General features: G+C 47.4%; 2 protein-coding genes and 1 pseudogene across 3 annotated transcripts; 1 reads left to right on the top strand and 2 right to left on the bottom strand.

Annotated features, from left to right (window-relative positions):
* The first annotated feature begins 555 nt into the window (after positions 1–555).
* Positions 556–4,111, top strand: FKBP11 (FKBP prolyl isomerase 11). Its single transcript, XM_059080652.2, has 6 exons — positions 556–800; positions 986–1,051; positions 1,423–1,510; positions 1,807–1,840; positions 2,183–2,253; positions 3,875–4,111. Exons 1-6 carry the CDS (start codon positions 666–668, stop codon positions 4,090–4,092), a joined length of 612 nt encoding a protein of 203 aa, XP_058936635.1. The 5' UTR covers positions 556–665; the 3' UTR covers positions 4,093–4,111.
* A 394-nt stretch (positions 4,112–4,505) lies between these two features.
* Positions 4,506–12,927, bottom strand: CCDC65 (coiled-coil domain containing 65). Of its 2 annotated transcripts, XM_059080616.2 has the most exons (8): positions 12,613–12,927; positions 11,889–12,056; positions 8,064–8,233; positions 7,523–7,661; positions 6,143–6,340; positions 5,724–5,942; positions 5,202–5,354; positions 4,506–5,104 (listed from the first exon to the last, which is right to left on the bottom strand). In XM_059080616.2, the coding sequence occupies exons 1-8, from the start codon at positions 12,742–12,744 to the stop codon at positions 4,787–4,789; spliced, it is 1,497 nt and encodes a 498-aa protein (XP_058936599.1). In that variant the 5' UTR covers positions 12,745–12,927; the 3' UTR covers positions 4,506–4,786. The 2 variants fall into 2 exon arrangements, with proteins under 2 accessions (XP_058936599.1, XP_066865306.1); XM_067009205.1 differs by lacking the exon at positions 5,724–5,942.
* Positions 12,928–14,855: 1,928 nt separating this feature from the next.
* On the bottom strand, positions 14,856–20,001 carry LOC136792341 (uncharacterized; annotated as a pseudogene).
* Between the last annotated feature and the right edge of the window lie 3,060 nt (positions 20,002–23,061).

Raw genomic sequence — 23,061 nt, 5'->3', positions numbered from 1 at the left:
AACCACAAGGGAAGATACATTGACGTCCCCAAGTGTGCCTGAAGTTCAGAAATAAGAGAAGTCACTTCTAGCTAAGGGGATCAGGACTTAACAGAGGAGGTGATCTTCAAGCTTGGCCTGGAAGGAGCTTGACAGGTGAAGGAAGAGCATGAACTGCACACAGAGTTGAAAACACACAACGCAGGTTCATCTGATGCCATGAGCATGAAGGGGATTTGATTCAATTTATAAACATTTATCAAGCATCAAATGTGTCAGACATCATACTACCTTGAGCAACTTACTTAACCTGAACACCCAGATCCTCATCTGTAAAATGGAAACAATTATGCCTACCTTTCAGGGTGGTTTTGAGGATTACAGACAAGTGTCTGGAACACAACCGGTAATCGTAAATGGGTGCCATTAAGTGACCAGCCCCTCGCTATGGGACCGAACGGCTAACGGACAGGTCAGAATCTCAGAGGGCAGGGAGAGCCCCCGCGGCCTCCTCCCTCCAGGAGGTGGGGACAAGGTGGAGGAAGGGCTGCGGGAGGAGGAGCTGGCGCGCGTCGCGACCCGCCCCGTCCCGTCCAGTTTGGCCTGGGCGCCGAAGGAACTGCGGTCCTAGCCGCTGCCACCCAACGGCCTGTCCTGGGTGTCCCGTGCCCTGCCCCCATCCAGCCATGACCCTGCGCCCCTCACTTCCCCCGCCTCGTCTGCTGCTGCTGCTGCTGCTGCTGCTGCGTGGGGCGGTGTGCCGGGCTGAGGCTGGGTTCGAAACCGAAAGTCCCGTCCGGACCCTCCAAGTAGAGACCCTGGTGAGGAGGACATAGTCCCGGGCGGGCTCTGTGGAGGTCGGGCCTCGTGAGGAGAATGCCGGGGTCGCAAGGAACCTGGGAGCGGGGAGGAGAGGCAGTGCGGGGACTGAACTGGGGGTGCTGAGTCTAAGAGCAAAAACGGGATCTTTGGAGGAGCCTCCGTGACTCCTGTAGCGCGATCATAGGTGGAGCCCCCGGAACCGTGTGCTGAGCCTGCTGCCTTTGGAGACACGCTTCACATACACTACTCGGTGAGGGGCCTGGGGGGCCGGGGCGGGGCCTGGGGGGGAGGCGGCGCCCTGCAGCAACACGTCAGCTTTAGCTTGGACACGTGGCAAGCGGTTCGCGACTCACTCGGTTCTGGGGGTCCTCCAGCACGTGGCCGGGGGAGGGACGCTCCTCTTCCCTACCCTTTTTACCTCCCTGCTTCTCCGCCAGTTCCTCCCGGGCCCTGAGAAGTGAAGGGTGGAGGGATCTCCGCGAAGCGCCAGCCCTTTCTGCCCCAGGGGAATGCTAGGCAGCAGTCGCGAGGGCTTGCCGACCGAGGCCCAGGTGTGTGCGCGCCCTGCTGGGAGGGAGAGGTACTAGGTGTGTGCTCTAGAAGCTCTTCCCCCCCACCCAGGGCAGCTTGGTAGACGGACGCATCTTTGACACTTCTCTGACCAGAGATCCTCTGGTTATAGAACTTGGCCAAAAGCAGGTGATACCAGGTATGTGAGCCGTACCTCCCATTCCACTTCTTCCCAGCCTAAGCCCTTGCTTAGCTTCTTCAACTCCTAAGCTACAGTGGAAATGCCCCCTGGAATAAGACCCCAGGGCTCTACCAGCCACCTCCTGAGGTTCAAACCCCGCTTGTAATACTCCTCTTGCCCTATACCACATTGGAAGCCAGAGATTCCAGCAGTGGGGAGCTCAACTGAGGGTCCAAGGGGAGCCTTTGATCCTCCTCTCCTGGGATTTGGGGAATGTAGTTAGTTTCCTATTCAGTTGTGTCTTCTTCCTCAAGGTCTGGAGCAGAGCCTTCTAGACATGTGTGTGGGGTGAGTATCTGGGCAGGTGGGCTTGGGTATCCCCTCTGCATGGCTCTGCTATCCCTGCTCCTAGAGGAGCAGGAGAACGGGCCTTGGCTTCACACTGGGCAGGTCAAGGTCATTGGGCACTGAGGCTTTGGATGAAGCCTCAGGCTTTCTGGCTGTGGATTTTGTTGGTGGAGTTGAGACATGTGGGGGGATGGACACCTTGGCTGGTCAATGCTCAGGTGGGCAAGTTCATGTTTTGAGTGTGAATATCTAGAGGGTTTTGTTGGTGGGGCTTCAGATGGACTGAGGTGGCTGGCCCACCTGTTCCCACCTCTGGCTTATGACTCACATTCCTTCCCTCAGAGAGAAGCGAAGGGTAATCATTCCTTCTCACTTGGCCTATGGAAAACGGGGATTTCCGCCATCTATCCCAGGTAATCTGACTAGGCCTCTCTCTGTGGCTATCAAAACACCCAGTCCCGGGGACTTCCCTGGCAGTCCAGTGGTTAAGGCTCTATGCTTCCAATGCAGGGGGCGCAGGTTGGATCCATGATTTGGGAACTAAGATCCCACATGCTGTACTGTGCAGCAAAAACAAACAAACAAACAAACAAAACCCCAGTCTTTAAGAGCCACATACAAGGAGCTATGCACTTTGTCTGGAGCTTGAGAATGTCTAAACCCAGTTTGCTGAAAGGTACAGGAGTGGCTGAGGCTTCCTTCTGCAGGGCCACCTTTTTTCCTCCTCAGATCACTAGCAGGGACTAGGTACATATAACCTGTTAAAGCCACTGGCTTGTCCTCTGGCAGACAGCAACTTTTTAGGGAGGAGACACCCGCTTGAGCCACATGAGTCTGCTGCCTGTGTCACCTCTCTGAGAACTCTGGACTTCTTTCCTGCCCTTTTCCTACAATTCCAAACTGTTGGTTGTGCAGCTGGCATGCCTTCTCACCACATCTCCACCGTTCCTTTCAGCCTCCACCAGGAAAGAGATAGTAAAAATGATCACAGTCAAGTAATTCAAAACAACATAAAACAAAAAACAACTTTTAAAATCCAAGCCTGGGACTTCCCTGGTGGTGCAGTGGTTAAGAATCCTCCCTCCAATGCAGGGGACTTGGGTTTGATCCCTGGTCAGGGAACTAGATCCCACATGCATGCTGCAACTAAGACCTGGTGCAACCAAGATAAATTAAATAAATAAAAATTAAAAATAAATAATTAAAAAAAAAAAAAAAAGCTAAGCCTACCCCCTAACTTTAAAAGCCCTCACAGGTCACTGCTGATACCTATTTTTGAAGGCCTGAGACTGGACAGATTTCCCAAGATGCATATCTCTTGCTTTTGGTTATAAGAAATGTTCTATTAGCGAAAATGACTTATCCTTCAGAGTATTGGGATAAAAGTTCTTATCCGAGTTCCAGGTTAGACAGAGACCCACAGAGAGAGTCAGGGGACTAAAGAGAGATTCTTTTACCCAAAGTTCTGTTACCTCCTCATTTCCAGTGCTGCTTGTTTGCATTTCTCCCCCAACTCATTCCTGTCCGTTCCTCCACTCCTTACTTCTTAAACCACTTCCTCTTCCTCTCTACCCCTTATGTTGAAACACCTATTTTTTTTTTTTTAACAATCACATTGAGGTGTGCTCATTGGTTGGTGAAATTTTAAAAAGTCTAGTTTAAATCCAATTAATTTCAGCCCTGCAAAGATTCTCTCCATATGGCTGTTTAGAAATGGAATACAGTTAGTACAGAGGTCTCTAACTTACAAATGGACTTTACAAGTACTTTTCACAGAAAGTTTTCCTGTCCTGGCAAAGACCTGTCATTGAATACAAGCCACACTTGTATATTTGAGGTAAACGTGACTATCACCAGATAGCTCACAACGCTCCTCTGCTTCTGCCTTTGTAAGAGAACTCAGCCCCACATTTAAATCTTGCCAGCTTTACAGTTGGTGCTGTGGTTGTGGTCTGCCCTCCCCGCTTTCATTCAGATTTGAGTCCCGGGTAACATGCAAAGGGATTCTAACCTTCACCTCCTCTCTGCCTCCAGCGGATGCAGAGCTGCATTTTGACGTGGAGCTCGTTGCACTGATCCGAGCCAACTACTGGCAAAGGCTGGTGAAGGGCATTTTGCCTCTGGTAGGCATGGCTATGGTGCCAACCCTCCTGGGCGTCATTGGGTATCACCTATACAGAAAGGCCAGCAGACCTAAAGTCTCCAAAAAGAAGCTCAAGGAAGAGAAGCGAAACAAGAGCAAAAAGAAATAAACAATAATTTTTAAAAATCCTTGCATTTTTCACCCGATACTCTCTGCTGCTACCTTTGTAAGTGGGAATAAGGTAAAGGGCTGGGGAGAAAGGGCATTCTTAGTTGGGTCTTGCCTGGCATGGGGGTGGTTGGAGGCTTTGGCTCTCTTCTCCCGGCCCTCCTCTTTCTGTCCTAACTTACCCCGAGGACCATAGGATCTCTGGGTCCCGAAGGTATGTGTTTTGGCTCCCATGGTGTCCTGACGCTGAGGAGCAATCCGTCACTGAGAAGTAAGCCTCTGGGTAGTTGCCTAGCTATTCTCTTTACCCGCTAGGGCCGCTGTATTCCTAGTGTCCTCCAAGTAGAGTGTTCTATCCAACACGGCAAGGATATAAGGAGCTCATAAACTCCATGGAGATTTTTTTTTTTTTTTTTTTTTTTTTTGCGGTACGCGGGCCTCTCACCGTCGTGGCCTCTCGCGTTGCAGAGCACAGGCTCCGGACGCGCAGGCTCAGCGGCCACGGCTCACGGGCCCAGCTGCTCCGTGGCTTGTGGGATCTTCCCGGACCGGGGCACCAACCCGTGTCCCCTGCATCGGCAGGCGGACTGTCAACCACTGCGCCACCAGGGAAGCCCATCCATGGAGATTTTTAATAGCAAAGTCCTCAGGTCTCTCAAAACATTCTCTGGGGGTTGAAAGGAGATTTTCTTGTATCACAGGATGTGGGAGATCACATGGGCTGCTTCAATGATGTTGTAAGTGGCTGGAGGTTTTTTGTCACCTGGTTGGGCTGTAGGCATGGACGGGGGCTGGGGTAAGTTGCTGCGATGACTGACGATGAAGCTTGGGCTGAGCTGGCTCAGCACTTCATCACTCACTGAGATGCCATCCAAGTACTGCTTGAGCATCTCCCGCAGCTTCTCATTGATTTCTAACAACTGGGCACGTCTGTGTTGAAGGCTCAGTTGCTCCAGTTTCACTTTGTTGTACCTTTTCCAGAAATTCTCCATCCCTATGTAGTCCATTATCACCTGGGAATTGAATGAAAGGGAGAAGGGGTGTGGTAGCACCCGTTAGCGAGTGCAGCCCCAGCCTTGGGCTATGGCCTCCGGGCCCTAGGAACCTTACCTTTCCAAGCTCCTCATTAAACTCCTCCGGGTCAATTTTCTCTATCTCTTCCTGCTCCTCGGGAGTCAAAACCGACGAATAGAAAGGCAGCACTTTTTCTTCCTCTGTTTCAAATTTCCTACATATTTCAGCAAGTTTAAGGACCTTTTCACCCTATTGGAAGCAAGAAGAGACCTTTTATTAGGAAAGGGGATGGGGAGGGGAAATAGTGGATTTGGTTCCCCTGCTTCATCCAGGGGAGCTACTTATCCAAATGGGAGACAAAAGTAATAAATACATCCAACAGAGAGAGCTATGTGCCAAGCACTATTCCAAGTATTTTATATTCTTCTAAGATTCATTCATTATGAACTAATTTCACTTAAAATGTGAGAGGAGAGGGAACATGGGATACAATAGGCATTCCAAGTGTGCACTCAGGCAGGAAGCAGGGGGAAGCCTTCTATGTCTCCCCAGCCCCTTTCGCTTCGCAGGGAGCCGTGTTCCTTGGTTTTGTTCTGGCTGCCCTCTCCCCTTTCTTACCTTGTCGACAATCTTCCTCAGGGCCTTGAGGGTGGCATTACTTTCCATGGTGAGTTTGACTAAGTTCTCCTGTGATATTCCCCGGGCCTGAGTCCTTTGGGCCTTAAGTTTTCGCAGTTGTACAAGGACCAACTCCTTGTCATCACGAATCTCCTGGTTCTGTTCTTCGCTCTCGCGGCCGTGCACCATGATCTTGCCTTTTAAAATAATTATGGACTCCTAGAGGAACAGGGTAGGCTAGAGGAAACACTTGACTAGGTGAGGGTCTTCAGTGAGCAGGTAAAAGGACTGTCTGGGGACTGATACCAGAGCATACCATCTTTCCCCAACCAGTGATGAGGCCCAATAGAAACTGGGGAAGGAAGAACTGGATAATGGAACAGTTAAAGCAGTGAGTCTTTCAGGTGGGCTGCACTAACCTGTAGTCTCTGTATTTTTTTCATCTGTGCTTCAATCTCTTTGGAGCTCTTCTCATCCTTTACCATTAGAGTCTCAAAGGCGATCTTTCGATCCTCTGTGGCATCAGTGTAATTCTTGAGTGCATCCTGGAACCTTCTCCACAGATCTTCTACTGTATGCTCCAGTTGCAGTCTTAGAAAGTGCTTCTCTTCTAAATTCTGGGAGGTGGCCCCAAAAGAGCCAGTGCTTGGAATTACCCTATTAGCACCCTTTCACTTCCACCAGCAACCTCCCCCTCTTGAACTGTTTGTAGCATAGCATGGTACAGAGGTTGCCAGTGAAAATGCCTACAAACCAGGCAGATGATATAAATAAGCACTGTGGGCTAGATGGGGCCTGTGGTGAACCAGAGAGGAAATGCTCCATTGGTGTGTGTTTGGGGGGGTGGGAGCACAGCTGCTCAGCTTCACATGAATGTCTCCATTTGGAATGTGGCCCAGTGTTACCAGATCTTTACATTTTTCAAGGGAAACTGAAAATTTGGATTTTTATGTGAAATCTTCCAATTTTTAAAGTAGATAGCTTATAAAAATTTTTAATGAAACATGAGGCAAAATAAAAACAAAGCAGGGGCTTCCCTGCTGGCGCAGTGGTTAAGACTCCACCTGCCAACGCAGGGGACATGGGTTCGAGCCCTGGTCTGGGAGGATCCCACATGCCGCGGAGCAACTACACCCGTGCGCCACAACTACTGAGCCTGCGCTCTAGAGCCCACAAGCCACAACTACTGAGCCCGTGTGCCACAACTACTGAAGCCCACGTGCTTAGAGCCCATGCTCCGCAACAAGAGAAGCTAACGTGATGAGAAGCCCACGCACCACAACGAAGAGTAGGCCCCACTCACTGCAACTAGAGAAAGCCTGCGCACAGCAACGAAGACCCAACGCAGCCAAAAAAAAAAAAAAAGAAGAAGAAGTAAAGGGCCCCACCCCCCAAACCCAGGTCTGCAGGCTGGCTAAGTCTGCAGCCTTCAGGGTGGTAGAAGCTCTTGGGGCCAAGGGACAGGAGAACCGGAATCTCCCCCTGGCTCTACCACAGACCAGCAGCATGACTTTGGCAGGTCACTTCACTTTTTTGGGCCTTAAGTTCTTCATCTACAAATCACAGGGGTGAAGCCAGACGATCTTCTTGGTGTGCGTTAGCTCTAAAATGCACTTCCTTGACATTTCAGAATGGTTCTCCCTCCCCACTAATTTTCACAAAATTACAAAAAGCAGTAGGGGTACCTACAGCGGCAACAGGCATTTTATTGGCTATATTGGTTAAAGGGATCTCTTCTAGCTCTACTAGCCTTGAGTGATTTTCTCTCACTTTCTCCCAGTTCCTGCCCTTCTCTGTACCTTGTTTTTGAGATCGTCCCACGTGCTCTGGAACTCCAGCTTGCTTTCGTACTCAGAATCTATGCAGTTCTGCTCCATGGCCATGAAGACATCTTGTAGGTAGTGAATCTCTTTTTCATGTTGGTCAATAATTGTCTTCCTATAGGAGATAAGATACTGTCCCTGCTCTGAAGCATAAAGCATAGGGATCAATAATGACAATGCAAAGCAGTAGGTAATAAAACTATATGAATGGTACAAACTCTTAGGTACTGAAGAAGAACAGAGGGAAGGCGGGTTCTATTCTTTTCAGGGCCAGAAAGAATGAATAAGATTATTTTGATTTTTGAATAGGTAATACATTCATATGATACAAAAATCAAAAAGTACAAAAGGTTGCAGTGAAAAGTCTCCTTCCCATCCCTGTCCCCCAGATAGGTAGATGGGTAGGATTTTGATAGTTGAAATTGGATGGCTGCTTACAGCCAGAATCTTGACACAGGCTCTGGGCTCATAGTCCTCTGGGCTCAACCCCCCCACATCTCCGCTTAGGTCCCCATACCTTTCTGTCTCAAACTCCTTGGTTAGGGCCTCCAGCTCCACATTGTAACTTTCCTCTAGGAGGCTGAGCCGGCATCTCTGCAGGGCCAAGAGCCGGTCGATGTTGTGCAAGTGGCTGCGCAGCGCGTGGGCGTACTGCTCTTCAGCTTCTGACAGGTCCCTCGCTAACGACTGGGTGGGAAACACAGAGTTACCATTTTGGCTGAATGGCATCTATGGGAGAAAATAAAAATGTATTCGGCTAGCTAGTTCCTATTTTCCCTAGTCCCTATGGGCTCTGGGGGCTCTGGCTTTGCCACTTTTGAATGTGAGAAGCCAGTGCTGGTGAAGGGGCCATGTGGAAGCATTCATTCCAGTCAACAGCCCAGCTGAGCTCCCAGCAGATAGTCAGAATCAACTGCCAGTCATCTTACACATCCAGCTCAGTCAAGCCTTCAGAGGACTGCAGCCCCAAATGACATCTGACTGAAAACCAGATGAGAGATGTCAGGCAAGAACCTCCCTGGTAAGCTAAGTCAACCTGCAGAACCACGAGAGAGAGTGAAATAAATTGTCGTCGTTAAGTCGCTAATTTAGGGTGGTTTGTGATGCAGCAATAAAAAACGAGAACATGTCCACCAGAAAAAAAAGGGACCGTGTGAGCATCAATATGGATAAGAACTGCAATGGATCAAAACATATCATGTATGTTTGATTATGAGTTTATCAGGATACTTAAAAAAAAATCAGTTACCATTAGAGGATGCCAGACAACCGATCCTTTTTTTTTTTAAACTGGTTTATAAAGGGAAGAGAAAGAGCATTTCTTATATAAACTATAGTGTATATAAGCATTTCTTATATAAAGTATACCTCTGGGTAACTGAATGGTAAATGATAGTATCTCTTTATAGAAGTATCCAAACTAATAAATGAAAAAAGAATACTATTAGAAAATCAGCATTTTGCAACCTCCAATGAATTAATGGATAATCAACAGCTGCTAACATCACAAATGTGCCTCCTAATAGAAGAACACAACACCGGCCAGCTTCTAGATCGAATTACCAAGACACAGGAAATACCAAGGACAAAGTAGCATGTTAAACTACAATACAGGGCTTCCCTGGTGGCGCAGTGGTTGAGAATCCGCCTGCCGATGCAGGGGATACGGGTTCGTGCCCCGGTACGGGAAGATCCCACATGCCGCGGAGCGGCTGGGCCCGTGAGCCATGGCCGCTGAGCCTGCGCGTCCGGAGCCTGCGCTCCGCAACGGGAGAGGCCACAACAGTGAGAGGCCCGCGTACCACAAAAAAAAAAAAAAAAAAAACCCTACAATACAGTGTACTATGCAGCTGTTTAAAAAAAAGAGAGAGAAGCTCTTTATGGGCTAATGTTGAATAATCCCCAGGTTATATTATTAAGTGAAAAAGGCAAGGGGCAGAACACTATGTAATACTACCGTTTGTGTAAAAAAAAAAAAAAAGGTTTACTCATGAAACTAAAATTATTGGGAGGGGCATTGGGTGGCTGAAAGGCACCAGTGGGAGGGAACTTTTCTCTATATAACGTTTCTATCTTTTAAATTTTGAATATTGTGAGTGAACTACCTATTCAAAAAAGTAAAACAATTTAAAGTGAATAAAGCAAAAAAACATTTACCAAATGCCCACATGATCCACTCACTGTAAACTACCACATTGCTAGCTTTTACCTTATATGTTTAGTATGAAAAAGATCTGAAACAGGTGCTGATAATGAAAGACTATCCACTCACTCAAGAAATGTTTACTAAACCTGCTATGTACCAGCACCGTGCTGGATGCCGAGGATTCAGAGATGAAAAGACATTCTCACTGCTCCCAAAGGAGCTTGAGGTCTTGCAGTAGGAAAAGTTATATAAGTAGAATATTACAATGAATTCTGAAAAAACAAAAACCAAACAGGTATAAAGTTCAGATTAAATTCCAATTTTGTAAATTCTGAAAAGAAACTACAGCATGGAAAATGCTGAGGTTGATGATTTCTCAGTGACAATGGGATATAAAGGACTTAGTGCCTACATCCGACTAAGCACTGAAGAGGGCTTCATAGGAGAGATGTCATTTGTATCACTCTTGAGTGAGAGTGAGAGTTTGCCAGGATAACTGGGGAGATACGGAATGGCATGTGCAAAGGCACAGGAAAGAAGGCTGGCTATGTGAAAGGTACAGGTAGAGGCCAGATCGTGAAGGGCTTTGATGTCTGATGTTCCTTCCAAGGAGTTTCGATTTTTTCTGTAGAAGAGGGGAGCCACTAAGGAGATTTACGCAGTGGGGTAACAGGATCAGATATTTGCTTTAGAAAGATAATCCTGGTGAGGACTTCCCTGGTGGCGCAGTGGTTAGGAATACACCTGCCAGTGCAGAGGACACGGGTTTGAGACCTGGTATGGGAAGATCCCACGTGCCGCGGAGCAACTAAGCCTGTGCGCCACACCTACTGAGCCTGCGCTCTAGAGCCTGTGAGCCACAACTACTGAGCCTGTGTGCTACAACTACCGAAGCCCTCGCGCTACAACTACCGAAGCCCTCGCGCCCAGAGTCTGTGCTCTGCAACAAAGAGTAGTCCCCGCTCGCCGCAACTAGAGAAAGCCCACACACAGCAATGAAGACCCAACACAGCCGAAAATAAATAAATTAAATTAAATTAAAAAATAAAAAAGAGACTATTGCAATAGATAATGCCCGTCTCAACTACAGCAGGACAGTGGGGAAGAAGAGCAGGGTGTGACTTTGAAAAATATTTAAGCAGAAGATTTATACAAGACTTAGTAACAGAAGTTAGGAATGGAAGCAAACGCTGGGATGATTCCCAGACTCCTGGGTTGGGTGATCTGGTGAATGGTACCAGCGACCCAAATAGACAGTGTGAGGAAGATGAGATGGTGGAGGATGGGAAATGGAGCTGGCTAGAGAAGGAGGAGCTCGTGAGCTCGGTAGTGCAGACAGTGACACAGCCAGGAACAGATATTGAGGGATCCTGAATAAGGGATTTGGAACTCAAGAGAAAAAAATCCCTTCGAAGAAAAGATGGTATATACTCAACTCAAGAACCTCCCAAAAACATAAGGTTGGCTGATTGAATTGCTTAGAGATACAGAACTGCTCTTACCGATGGAGATCTTCTCAACCTCATCCAGGGCCACTGAAGTTGAATCAAAGAGGCCAAACAGAATTTGGTTGAATAAAGCACTGGAGTGGGGATCAAGAAATCCGTGTGTAGGGCTTCCCTGGTGGCGCAGTGGTTGAGAATCCGCCTGCCGATGCAGGGGACACGGGTTCGTGCCCCGGTCCGGGAAGATCCCACATGCCGCGGAGCGGCTGGGCCCGTGAGCCATGGCCGCTGAGCCTGCACGTCCGGAGCCTGTGCTCCGCAACGGGAAAGGCCACAGCGGTGAAAGGCCTGCGTACCGCAAATATATATATATATATATATAAAATTTTTTTTAAAAAAAGAAATCCGTGTGTAGTCACAGCTCTCTCACTGACTAGCTGTGTGACCTTGAGCAAACTGCTTCCTGCCTCTGGAACTGAGTCTTCTCACATTGAAATGAAGGTATAGGACTAAGTTCAAGTTATTGGGTGATGTCTACTGTGCCTTACAACTCTAATATAGTACTGGTTTGAGGCAGTAGATGACCAAGGAGAATAGCTCCTCTAACAGAGGGAGAAGGATGGCGGCTCAGTACTCTAGTTTTCACTTCAGGTGTCTTGGGAGGGCTTTAAGATTAATTACTTCACTAGGCCCATTCTATTAAGAGATCAAGACAGTCATATTCAAGTGTTTCTTTGGGAAGAGAGCTTGCCTTGATGACACTGTCCTTGCAGTCCACCACTCGTTCAAATGTTTGGCTGAGGATCTCAATGTCCTTATGAAGCTCTCTGGTCTTGACTTCCCGAAGGACCGTCCTCCACTGTGTGTTAATCTTATTAAGGTTCAAAGCACTGTTGTGCTCCTCCTTGGCCAGCTTGTCCTGTGTGAGGAATAAATAACCACCCCCTCCGAGAGGTCAGGGTTTAAAGCCCTGATACAGTACAACAAACAAGATCACCCTTTTTCTTTCCTGAGAGACCAAAGCTCTTGATGGCTAACATTCAGGAGTTCCTGTTCTTGTTTTGGGAGGGTCTGAAGTAAGACAGGAGCAGCCCAATGGCATTTTAGGGAGGGCTAGGGTGAATTTCCTTCTGGGTGGAAGCATCAGAGCAGGATATAGTTTGTAATGACCCATCTCGAGGGAGACTATCACAATTAAGACAGCTTAGCCAGCTGATAGCACCTACTGTCCCAGTTCTGGGGCTCCGGAGTGATTCTCAAGCTCTACACCACCTTCCTCCCTCCATGCTTCACAGAGGACTGCCCCTTCCCCCAGACAATATTGCCTGAAATCTAAGTATATCTGGGTCTTAAGATTTCCAGGGGAGCGGAGGCTAGCATGAAAATGAGGCTACCACAATGACAGGGTCAAGGCAACAGGACCAGTGCAGGGGGTGTGTGGGGTTGGGCAGAGAGTTAATGCAAAAATCCATCACCTTCAAGAACTGGTTCAGGAGCCTCTCTTTCTTCTTGGCCATCTCCTCCTCTGCCAGCAACTTCTGCTGAAACAGAAGCAGCTGCTCCTCATCGGACAGGGGCATCTTGGCCTTCTTCCCTTTCTTAGACATAGCTGGATCTGGGCGAGGATCCTCCGCCTGCCAGGGCCAGCGCTAGAGGGGGTAGGAAGAAAATGTCCCCAGAAAGGTGACTTCTGGAACTGCCCCTGGAGGGTAGTTGGACCCTAGATATCAGACCTCAGGCAAGAGATAGCCTGGGATCGCGGTGAGGCAAGGTTCCCAAACCAAAAGACGCATCTCCGTCTCCTAGCAACGGGGATCTCGCTAAGATGGGACTGTAACGTCTAGGAGAAGAGGTCTTGGCTCGGAGCGCCCTCTGCCCGCTGGAGGACCGCAGTCAGTTTTTGAGAGAGGGTCTTTTACTTCTCAAAATCCCTAGCTTCCTCAATGACCATTTAAAAATCTTTTTTGGATTATTTTTCACATAATGGCCATATTTTAAAATACAAGTAATAACAAATTTTGGAGATATATGGAGAAACAGGAACCCTCATACACTGGTGGTGGGAATGCAAAATGGTACAGCCACTTTGGAAAACAGTTTGGCAATTTCTTAAAATGTAACACATAAATTTACAGTGTGAACCAGCAATTTCACTTTCAGACATCAATCTAAGAGAAATGAGAGTGTATCCACATAAAGACTTGCACAGGAATGTTCTTAGCAGCATTACTCATAAATAGCCCAACTGGAAACAACCGAAATGTCCCCAAACAAGTGAATGGTAGACAAAATATGCTCTTTCCACACAGTGGAATACTATTCAGCAATAAAAAAGGAACAGACTATGCATGCATGCTACAATGTGGATAAACCACAGAAACATGCTCAAAGAAGCCAGATACAAGAGGCCACATATTGTTAAGTTTCCATTTATGTGAACTACCCAGAAAAGGCAAAGCTATAAAGATGCAAAGTAAACTACAAATTGCTTGGAGGGAGGGGGGAGATTAACATTAAATGCACATGAGAGATCATATTGGGTTGAAGAAAATGTTCTGAAACTGATTTATTTTGGACAACTTGATGAATTTGGGTTAAAAAAATCATTGCATTATATACTTGAAAAGGGCAAATTATGATATGAAAAATGTGCCTCAATAAAGTTTTTTTTTTTTGCGGTATGCGGGCCTCTCACTGTTGTGGCCTCTCCCGTTGCGGAGCACAGGCTCCGGACGCACAGGCTCAGCGGCCATGGCTCACGGGCTTAGTTGCTCCGCGGCATGTGGGATCTTCCCGGACCAGGGCACGAACCCGTGTCTCCTGCATCGGCAGGCGGATTCTCAACCACTGCGCCACCAGGGAAGCCCAATAAAGTTGTTTTAAATGTGAGATATAATGCCTGTATCAGAGTCCTCCAGAGAAAGAGAACCAATATTTTTAATATATAATATTTAAAATATAAATATCAAATATAAATATTTACAACATAAAATATATATTTCCATCCATCTGATGTTTCAGTCTGAGTCCAAAGGCCAGAAAAGACCAATGTCCCAACTCAAGCAGTCAGGCAGGAGGAGTTCCATCTTACTCAGCCCTTGTATTCTGTTCAGGCCTTCAGCTGATTGGATAAGACCCACCCACATAAGGGAGAGCAATCTGCTTTACTCAGTCTACTGATTAAAATGCTAATCTCATCAAGAGATACCCTCACAGATGTACCCAGAATAATGTTTGACCAAATATCTGGACACGCTGTGGCTCAGTCAAGCTGGCACATAAAATTTACCATCACAAGTCCACCACTCATCAATACACGTCTTCTTAAACCATACCTAATCTCCAAATAAAGACAAGAACCAGGTCATAGTACTTAAATATTATAAAATAAAGTCAATACATTTTATGTTACATGATAAGGAATAAGAGAGGGGAAAAACAAAGATTTTATTTTTATACACACACAAACATATTCATAACAAGACAAGAAGGAAATATAACTATTACAGTCCTGTAATTACAGAAATTACATTTCTGTAACTGGTCATCTTGCTGTACTGGAAATTTGTAACTACCTTCTTCTACTATTCATTCTGCATTCTTTTTGCCTTCAGCAAGCACCTCAGCTGGTCATGGTTCTTTACCTGGTGGGGTGACCCAAACTTTCATTCCTGAAAGGTCTGGGCCATTAGTAGTCCTGCCTGGATTGCCACTATTGCTAGTACTGTAACCAACTCTTCAAAAGGCCATTCCATCATTCTAGCAAGCCAGCTGCTTCAGGATGGCAGAAAACATGGTAAGACCAGTGAATTCCATGAGCATGGGCCCATTGCCACACTTCATTTGCTGAGAACTAATTTCCATGATCAGAAGCCATGCTCTGTGGAATACCACGATGGTGGATAAGGCATTCGTAAATCCACAGATGGTAATTTGGGCAGAAGACTTGCATGCAGAGAAGGCAAATGTGTATCCAGAGTAAATATCTATTCCATTAAGAACAAAACACTGCCCTTTCCAGGATGGAAGTGGTCCAGTATAATCAACTTGTTCACCCAGGGGGATGGTACCATGCAGGGGGCCCAGTGTCAGTCTCTGCTGCTGCCAGATTGAGCCCTCAGTGATTACCTTAGCCAGGTTGGCCTTGGTGAGTGAATGCTCATGTAGCTGAGTCCATGCGTAAGCTCTGTTCTGGCCAAAATGGCTGCTTTGTTCATGGGCCAATTGTGCAATGACAAGGTTGGCTGGGAGAAAAGATTGACGGTATTCACGTAACAGGTCATCCTATCCACTTGATTATTAAGATCCTCCTCTGCTGAGGTCACTCTTTGTGAGCTTTTTCTCGGAACACAAATATCTTCACGTTTTTTGCCCATTCAGAGAGTTTTATCATATACCTCTTCCCCAAATTTCCGTGTCACAAATTTTCCAATCATGTTCCTTCCAAGTCCCTGACAATTCAGCCAAGCCATTGGCCACAGCCCAGGAGCTAATATATCAATATAATCACATGTCTGGTCATTTCTGCTTTCAAAGTGAACAACCAGGTGCACTGCTCGATGTTCTGCCCCCTGGGACCATTCCCCTTCACAATGTCCTTCAGGATGTCCCCAAAAGGGTCAGTAGTATTGCAGCTGTTCCCTTGTGGGTGGTGCCTGTGTATTGTGCAGAACCAACTGCAAACCAGGCCTGAGTCTTCTCTTTTTCCGTTAAGCTGATCATAGGGAACTTCCCCTGAGGCCATGGGTGCAGGCTGAAAGAGAAGTTTGTGGGAGGCCATGAGAATTTGAACCATTTCTTCATGTAACTTACTTGTGCCTTCAGGGTCTAGTCAGGCCTGATCTCTTATATACCACTAAAATTTGATGATGGAGTGCAGCTTTGCACACCCAACTTTATGGCTTGATGGGCAGCTCAGGTCACATAGTAATTTGGTGGTCCATTCGGAGCATTCAGTTTCTGCTAAGACCCAGTAGCATGCCAAGAGCTGTTTCTCAAAAGAGGAGTAGTTGTCTGTGGAGGCCTGCAGGACTTTGTTCCAAAGTCCTTAGGGCCTGTGCAGCGATTCACCTATAGGCGCTCCCAAAGGCTCCAAACAGCATCCCTGTATGCCACTGCCACTTCAAGCACCACTGGATCTACTGGATCGTGTGGCTCCCGCGGCAGAGCAGCTCGCACAGCAGCTTGACCTGTTGCAGAGCCTTCTTTTGTTCTGGCCCCGCTCAAAGTTGGCAGCTTTTCAGGTCACTTGGTGAATGGGCCAGAGTAACACACCCAAATGAGGAATATTCTGCCTCCAAAATCCAAAGAGGCCCGATAAGGTGTTGTGCCTCTCTTTTGGTTGTAGAAGGGGCCAGATGCCACAACTGATCCTTCACTTTAGAAGGGATATCTTGATGTGCCCCACACCATTGGATCCTTGAAATTTCACTGAGCTGGAAAGGCCTCGAACTTTAGCCAGATTTATTTCCCACCCTCTGACACACATATGTTTCACCAATAAAAACCAATGTCTGCAGTAGTTGCTACTTCTTGCTCACTAGGTCCAATCTACATAATGTCATCAATGTGATGGGCAAGTTTGACATCTTGTGGATCAGAAGGGTGTCAAGCAGAACATTATATATTGATGACCAGTGTCAGGGGAGGACGCCCTCTACGTAGAGGAAGAGTTAAGATCATCACAGTGCTGTCTCGCCACCAGGAATAGAAGTGTAAACACCTCTGCCCACTGCATCTTGGTATCAGAGTTGCCAAGGAAAACAATGTAGCCAAGCACTGGATGGAACAGTGCTTTACTCACACAGAGAAGAGACAGAGCAAGATCAACTTCAATAGTGGGTGTTGGTCCCTGAAGGCCAGTGGGTCCCTCCTGGAAGCAGATGCTGGGCAATTGGCCTACATGCACCCCCTCTGGTGCCAAGTAAAAGGATCCCTCCCCCTCCCTCATAGAATATGAAATAGCCGGGGGCATGCCTGAGGACCACTGATGTATTTGCTTAAGTAGAACAAAGGAGTACACATTGAGCATGAAAGAGAGAGAGAGAGATTCCCACACAATGTGCTCAGGCTGTGTAGGCACTTTACCTCTCAATAAGAAAGTGTTCCAACCCCAAGGTCCATTTTTATGTTGCAGAGTGGGGGATGAAATATTGTGAGCCTGAGACTGGCTTTTTCAACAAAAGGTGATCGAGATCCCTGTGAACTAAATGATGACACAGGGCTGCAGAGGTGATATAGCCCTGAGGTAGAACCGTGAAGGTGTATTGCTGGCCTTGCCAGCTAAAAGCAAACTGCTTCTGGTGGTCCTTATTGGCAAGGATGGAGAAAAAGGCACTTGCCAGATCAATTGCTGCATACAGGTGCCAAGGGGTGTGTTAATTTGGTCAAGCAATGAAACCACATCTGGCAATTGGAGTCACCATCTGGTTAAGCTTACAATAATCCACTCTCATCCTGCAAGATCCATCTGTCTTCTGCACAGGCCAAATAGGTGAGTTGAATGGTGATGTGGTGGAAATCACCACTGCTGCATCTTTCAAGAACTTAAGGGTGGTAGTAATCTGTGTAATCCCTTCAGGAATGTGGCACTGCTTTTGCTTTACTATCTCCCTAGGTAGAGGCAGTTCTAGTAGCTTCCACTTGGCCTTTTCCACCATAATAGCCCTCACTCCACAAGTCAGGGAACTAATTTCGGTGTTCTGGCAGCTGCTGAGTATATTTCAATAATGCATTGCAGAACTGGAAAAATGCCCCTAGGATGGGTTCAGGGACTCACTAGCCCACTGTGGGATAGACCCGATTGAGCATCTTATGATCTCCGGAAGCCCCTACTCTGACTGGTGGACCACGGTGACATTTTGGGTCTCCTGGAATTAGTGTCAGTTCAGAGACAGTGTTCCTGAAAAGTCTGATTATTTCCTTTTCCCCAATGCACAGTAGCCCTGGTAAAAGGCCTTCTGGGGAAGGCTAGGATAAAGATTAACAGTGTCCTGGCAGTGTACTGGGGTCCTTCCTCAAGAAGAAGGGCTCTGGGTATGTAAAGTGGCTCAAGTCTGGGAATTGACTGAGGGGTTAAGACTCTGTTTTTATGATTCTGGTTAGAATTTTGTTCCCTTGACTTAGAACTTTTCTGCTTATACAGATCAAGTAAGAATCTAGCAGGCTTCCTCTTTAGGTCACTTCTAGGAACACCATGACCAACATCAATCACTGTTACAGGTCTTTGTGAGTCACATGTTCTGATTTCTTTTTTTATTTTGTTTTATTTTATTTATTCACTTATTTATTTATGGCTGCTTTGGGTCTTTGTTGCTACGCACGGGCTTTCTCTACTTGAGGCGAGCGGGGGCTACTCTTCATTGTGGTGCGCAGGCTTCTCATTGTGGTGGCTTCTCTTGTTGTGGAGCGTGGGCTCTAGGCGCATGGGCTTCAGTAGTTGTGGCCTGTGGGCTCAGTAGTTGTGGTGCACAGGTTTAGTTGCTCCGCGTCATATGGGATCTTCCCGGACCAGGGCTCAAACCCGTGTCTCCTGCATTGGCAGGCGGATTCCTAACCACTGTGCCACCAGAGCAGTCCCCATATTCTGATTTCTGCTTTGAATCTGCTATCCATTGAGGTAGCCACTCTCACCTGGCCTTTGGTGTGTTGAGTGCTGCTACTTGGCCCTTGCAACCCTGGGATCTTATTACTCCTTTGCATTTATACTTTCCAGTTCAGTGGTTTACCTTTCCACTTTCTTTACTTTTTTTTTTTTTTTTTTTTTTGTGGTACGCGGGCCTCTCACTGTTGTGGCCTCTCCTGTTGCAGAGCACAAGCTCCGGACACACATGCTCAGCAGCCATGGCTCACGGGCCCAGCCGCTCTGAAGCATGTGGGATCTTCCCGGACCGGGGCACGAACCCGTGTCCCCTGCATCGGCAGGCGGACTCTCAACCACTCTGCCACCAGGGAAGCCCACTTTCTTTACGTTTTAATGCAGGGGACACGGGGACACAACTACTGAGCCTGTGCTCTAGAGCCCACGAGCCACAACTACTGAATCCCTCAGGCCTAAGAGCCCGTGCTCTGCAACAAGAGAAGCCACCACAGTAAGAAGCCCGTGCATGGTGACGAAGAGAAGCCCCTGCTCGCTGCAACTAGAGAAAGCCCACGTGCAGCAGCGAAGACCCAACACAGGCAAAAATAAATAAATAAATTAAGAAAAAAATTTTAGAACACTTTCAACACTCCAAAAAGAAACCCCAAACCTTTAGCAGTCACTCTCCTTTTGTGGCAATGTTTTTAATTGTAGATTCAATCAAGAGTTTTATGCTTCCTTCATGGTCAAACCCAAGGCCCACACTTCAGGACTAGCTTTTCCCGGAGACTCCTGCTCCAGGATCAGTGTCAGCAAACAGTGAGGCACTGACCATCTGTGTCACTGTGCTGGGACACAGAAAGGATATGAGTGAACAGGGCAACGAACCCAGGCTCTATAGAACCCTGAGTTTTAGTACCAGGTTAGAGCTGAGCTTTTGAACAAGCTTAAAATCTGAATCTGTATCTTTGCCTTACAAGTGGAAAGAGTAATCTCCTCTCTATTTTTCAGGATTGGGTGGGACAAATGAGAGAAATGTGTGCAAAAGCACTTTAAATTGTGAAGTATTCAAGTATTATTGAAGGGCTGGCAATTTAGCTAAGGAGACACAAGTAATAACTATAGAGGGACTTCCCTGGTGGTGTAGTGGATAAGACTCCGTGCTCCCAATGCAAGGGGCCCGGGTTTGATCCCTGGTCGGGGAACTAGATCCCACATGCATGTCGCAATTAAGAGTTCACATGCCACAACTAAGGAGCCCACCTGCTGCACCTAAGGAGCCCATGTACCGCAACTAAGACCCGGTGCAACCAAATAATAAATAAAAAAGTAAATATTTTAAAAAATATAGAATAGGGAGGGTGGGAGGGACATGCAAGAGGGAGAAGATATGGGGATATATGTATATGTAAAGCTGATTCACTTTGTTATAAAGCAGAAACTAACACACCATTGTTAAGCAGTTATACTCCAATAAAGATGTTTAAAAAATATATAAATATATAGAAACATAAGCATGTGCAACAATACATTTTTGAGCACTCACTGTGTGCTAAGCACTATATTAAGTGCTGTGCATGCATTACCTCATTGGATTCTTACAATAACCCTGTGAAGTAAGCGCCGCTATTATTTTTATTTTACAGATGAGAAAAGTGATGCTTAGAGGGATTAAGGAACTCACTCAAGATTATACAGCTACAAAGGACAGCCTGCGGAGGGGTTGATTAGTTTGAGCTGACCAGTAGCCCACGAGAGGACTGCCTTTATGGTCTGTCAAGGAAGCTGCTCCTCTTCACAGGGTACACGTTATTCCAGTAACCCTTATAAAGCAATCCCTCCACCACCCTGATGTCTCTCTCCCTCTCCCCACAATTTCTGTGAACGTTTTCTCTTTGCCCTTCCTATGCACCCCACCCTGAAATTCAGATTCTTCTCTTAGCTTCACAAATCAGTTCGGGGATGGATGCAGAGGCTCCTGTTTCCATGGTGATGTGGGGAGGTTCGTACACCACAGGCCAAGTGTAGGCGATGCAGAGAATTGGCTCCGGATCCCAAGGTGTCGGCAGTAGCCAGGCTCCAGGAAAAGAGATCGATGAGAAAGCCAAGTCTCAGTGACTGGACCTCCCTTTGAGCTCCAGAAGGACTTCCACCCCCACGGCAGCCCCTGCCCTCCCCAAGCTCCTAATTTGGGAGTAGACTGTAGGAGCCCTGCGAGGGGAAGCGGTGGGCGTTTTAAAGCAGAAGCTACCGCCCCTGACTTGTTTGAAGACAGAGCCTAATCCTGATGGGAGAGACTGCCCGGTTGGGGGCCCGCCCCCTCCCGTGGCCCCTCTGCCTCACCTCTCTCTCCTCTTCCCTGCTCTGACCTCATTCTTTGGAGCCGCGGCCGGGCGGCTGAAGGGGAGCAGGGCAGCCAGCAGGGGGCAGAGTCTCCCTCAGTCAAACCTTTTGTAGGACTCTGCTCCTGCCACCCCTGTTCTCACCAGGATTATTTTCAGCTGACAGGCTGCAAAGGCGCAGTAGGTGGATTTCAGGACAGGAGATGAGTTCTGGCAGGGGATGTGAGCCTCTGAAGCTTTAGTCTTAGGCTGTGCGCCTGGGTAGGGAGAGGGGGTATTTAGGGCCACCGAGTCAGGGCCTGAAGCAAGGGCACTTTAACTTTTACTGGCAAAGGTTTCTTCTGAGGTTTTTCTTGATCGGTTGCAAACATTAAAAGCACTCTAACCCTGAAGAGGAGGCTTAATCATCCATTCAATAACTGTTTACTGAGTATCAACGATTAGATTCACAGATGAATGCATCCAATCAAAAACAAGCCTTTACGGAATGCCTACACAGTGGTTCTTAACCTTCTGCGGGGTGAGGGGATGGCATTATATATACTTTGAGGTTATGATAAAAAATACAGACTCTCTCCCGGAAAGAATCCACTACAAATCTACAAAAACTGTTATATGATTTTGGGAGCCTCATGAACTCCTGGGAGCTCATCCATGGGCCCCAGGGCTTAAACTCCTGGCTTATTATGAGCCCTGCACTGGGCACTAAGGGTACAATACAAATTAGGTAAACATGATCCCCACCCTGCCTGAGCTTGACAGGCTAGTGGGAGACACAGATGACAAAAGACATTTTCACATGTTGAGGTATGGGGAGGTCATTCTGGCTTATACATGAGTTAACTTGAATCTGACGCTGACTAGAACAGTGTGTTTATGGCCTGTCAAACATACATTGTACATCTGCTTTAATTATTAAGGAAGAGGGCACATTGACCAGAAGTAAAGAATGTCCATGTTAAAAATAAAGATGAAATACCTCCCTTCCCAGAAAGCCAATGCTGGTACTCCTTCGATGATAAAGACTCCCTTCCCACGTGCCAAGGCCATACTGACTCACTGTGTATGTGCTGATCTGGGTTTTTTTTTTGTTGAAATCTTCAAGGAATGTATCCCTGACTTGTTTGATGTTCTTTTGTTCTGTGCTGAAAACTATGCTTTTCTAGAACAGTTCCTCAGAGCTACCTGAGAGGCTGTTTTCCTGACTCTAGTCCTCAGTTTGGCTCAAGTAAAACTTTATTCCTATTATAGATTGTTTATTGATTATTTTCGTCGACACAGATAAGTAAGGAAATGCTTAAAATACAATGGGGAAATGCACGTGCTGAGAGACCCAGCAGGACCTAGACCAGGGCCCTGACGGAAAGCTTCCTGGAGAAAGTGACAGGTAAGCTGAGACCTGAACAAGGGGCAGGAGCCGGTCAAGCAAAGGCCTGAGGAAGAACACGTTAGGCAGGGAGAAAAGCACATGGAAAGGCCCTGAGGAGAGAGAACAGCAAACCTGAGAAGCCGACAGCAGGCCTGTGCGGCTGGCTCAGAGATGCCAAGCGGAGAACTCATGAGAAATGGGGCTAGAGGATAAGTGCCATATGTAGACCCTGGGATGCAACAGAAAACAGAAAACAGGGAGACAGCTGGCGCCCTCAAGGACACCGGCAGGAAAGCCGGTGGTTATGCTGTAGAAGTGTAAGTTCAACCCTGAGAGTGAGCCTAGGGCAGTGTGGGAGCGCACGTGGGAGTAGCTTTATGCTCAGTCTTGGGGATCAGGCCTAGGGCCCAGGACATGAGGCTCAGGGATACATTCGGTGTATCCAGAATACCCTCAGCCTCTGAAAACAGCTGGAGGAGGAATGCTGAGGGAGCAATCACGAGTGCAGCTTGGTTTGACGGCAGCTTACCGTTAGGACAACTTTTATTCTGGGGGTGAGGACGGCTGGGCTGGAGTGAGCTGAGCTCTGCCTCGGTTTTTGTTACCAGAGTTGTGGCCAGAAGCAGCCTTGGCT

The sequence above is a fragment of the Kogia breviceps genome, chromosome 12, assembly GCF_026419965.1.
Source record: "Kogia breviceps isolate mKogBre1 chromosome 12, mKogBre1 haplotype 1, whole genome shotgun sequence".
NCBI lineage: Eukaryota > Metazoa > Chordata > Mammalia > Artiodactyla > Physeteridae > Kogia > Kogia breviceps.
This window is presented reverse-complemented; position numbering and strand designations above follow the sequence as displayed.

Excerpts from the sequence above, each read along its gene's own strand:
- FKBP11 (XM_059080652.2), top strand. The coding sequence starts at position 666 with ATGACCCTGCGCCCCTCACTTCCCCCGCCTCGTCTGCTGCTGCTGCTG. Across the intron at positions 1,052-1,422 it reads CGCTTCACATACACTACTCG|GGCAGCTTGGTAGACGGACG; the intron begins GTGAGGGGCCTG and ends CCCCCCACCCAG. Across the intron at positions 1,511-1,806 it reads CCAAAAGCAGGTGATACCAG|GTCTGGAGCAGAGCCTTCTA; the intron begins GTATGTGAGCCG and ends TTCTTCCTCAAG.
- CCDC65 (XM_059080616.2), bottom strand. The coding sequence starts at position 12,744 with ATGTCTAAGAAAGGGAAGAAGGCCAAGATGCCCCTGTCCGATGAGGAG. Across the intron at positions 6,341-7,522 it reads GGGACGATCTCAAAAACAAG|AATTTAGAAGAGAAGCACTT; the intron begins GTACAGAGAAGG and ends GCCACCTCCCAG. Across the intron at positions 5,943-6,142 it reads AAAAAATACAGAGACTACAG|GAGTCCATAATTATTTTAAA; the intron begins GTTAGTGCAGCC and ends CTGTTCCTCTAG.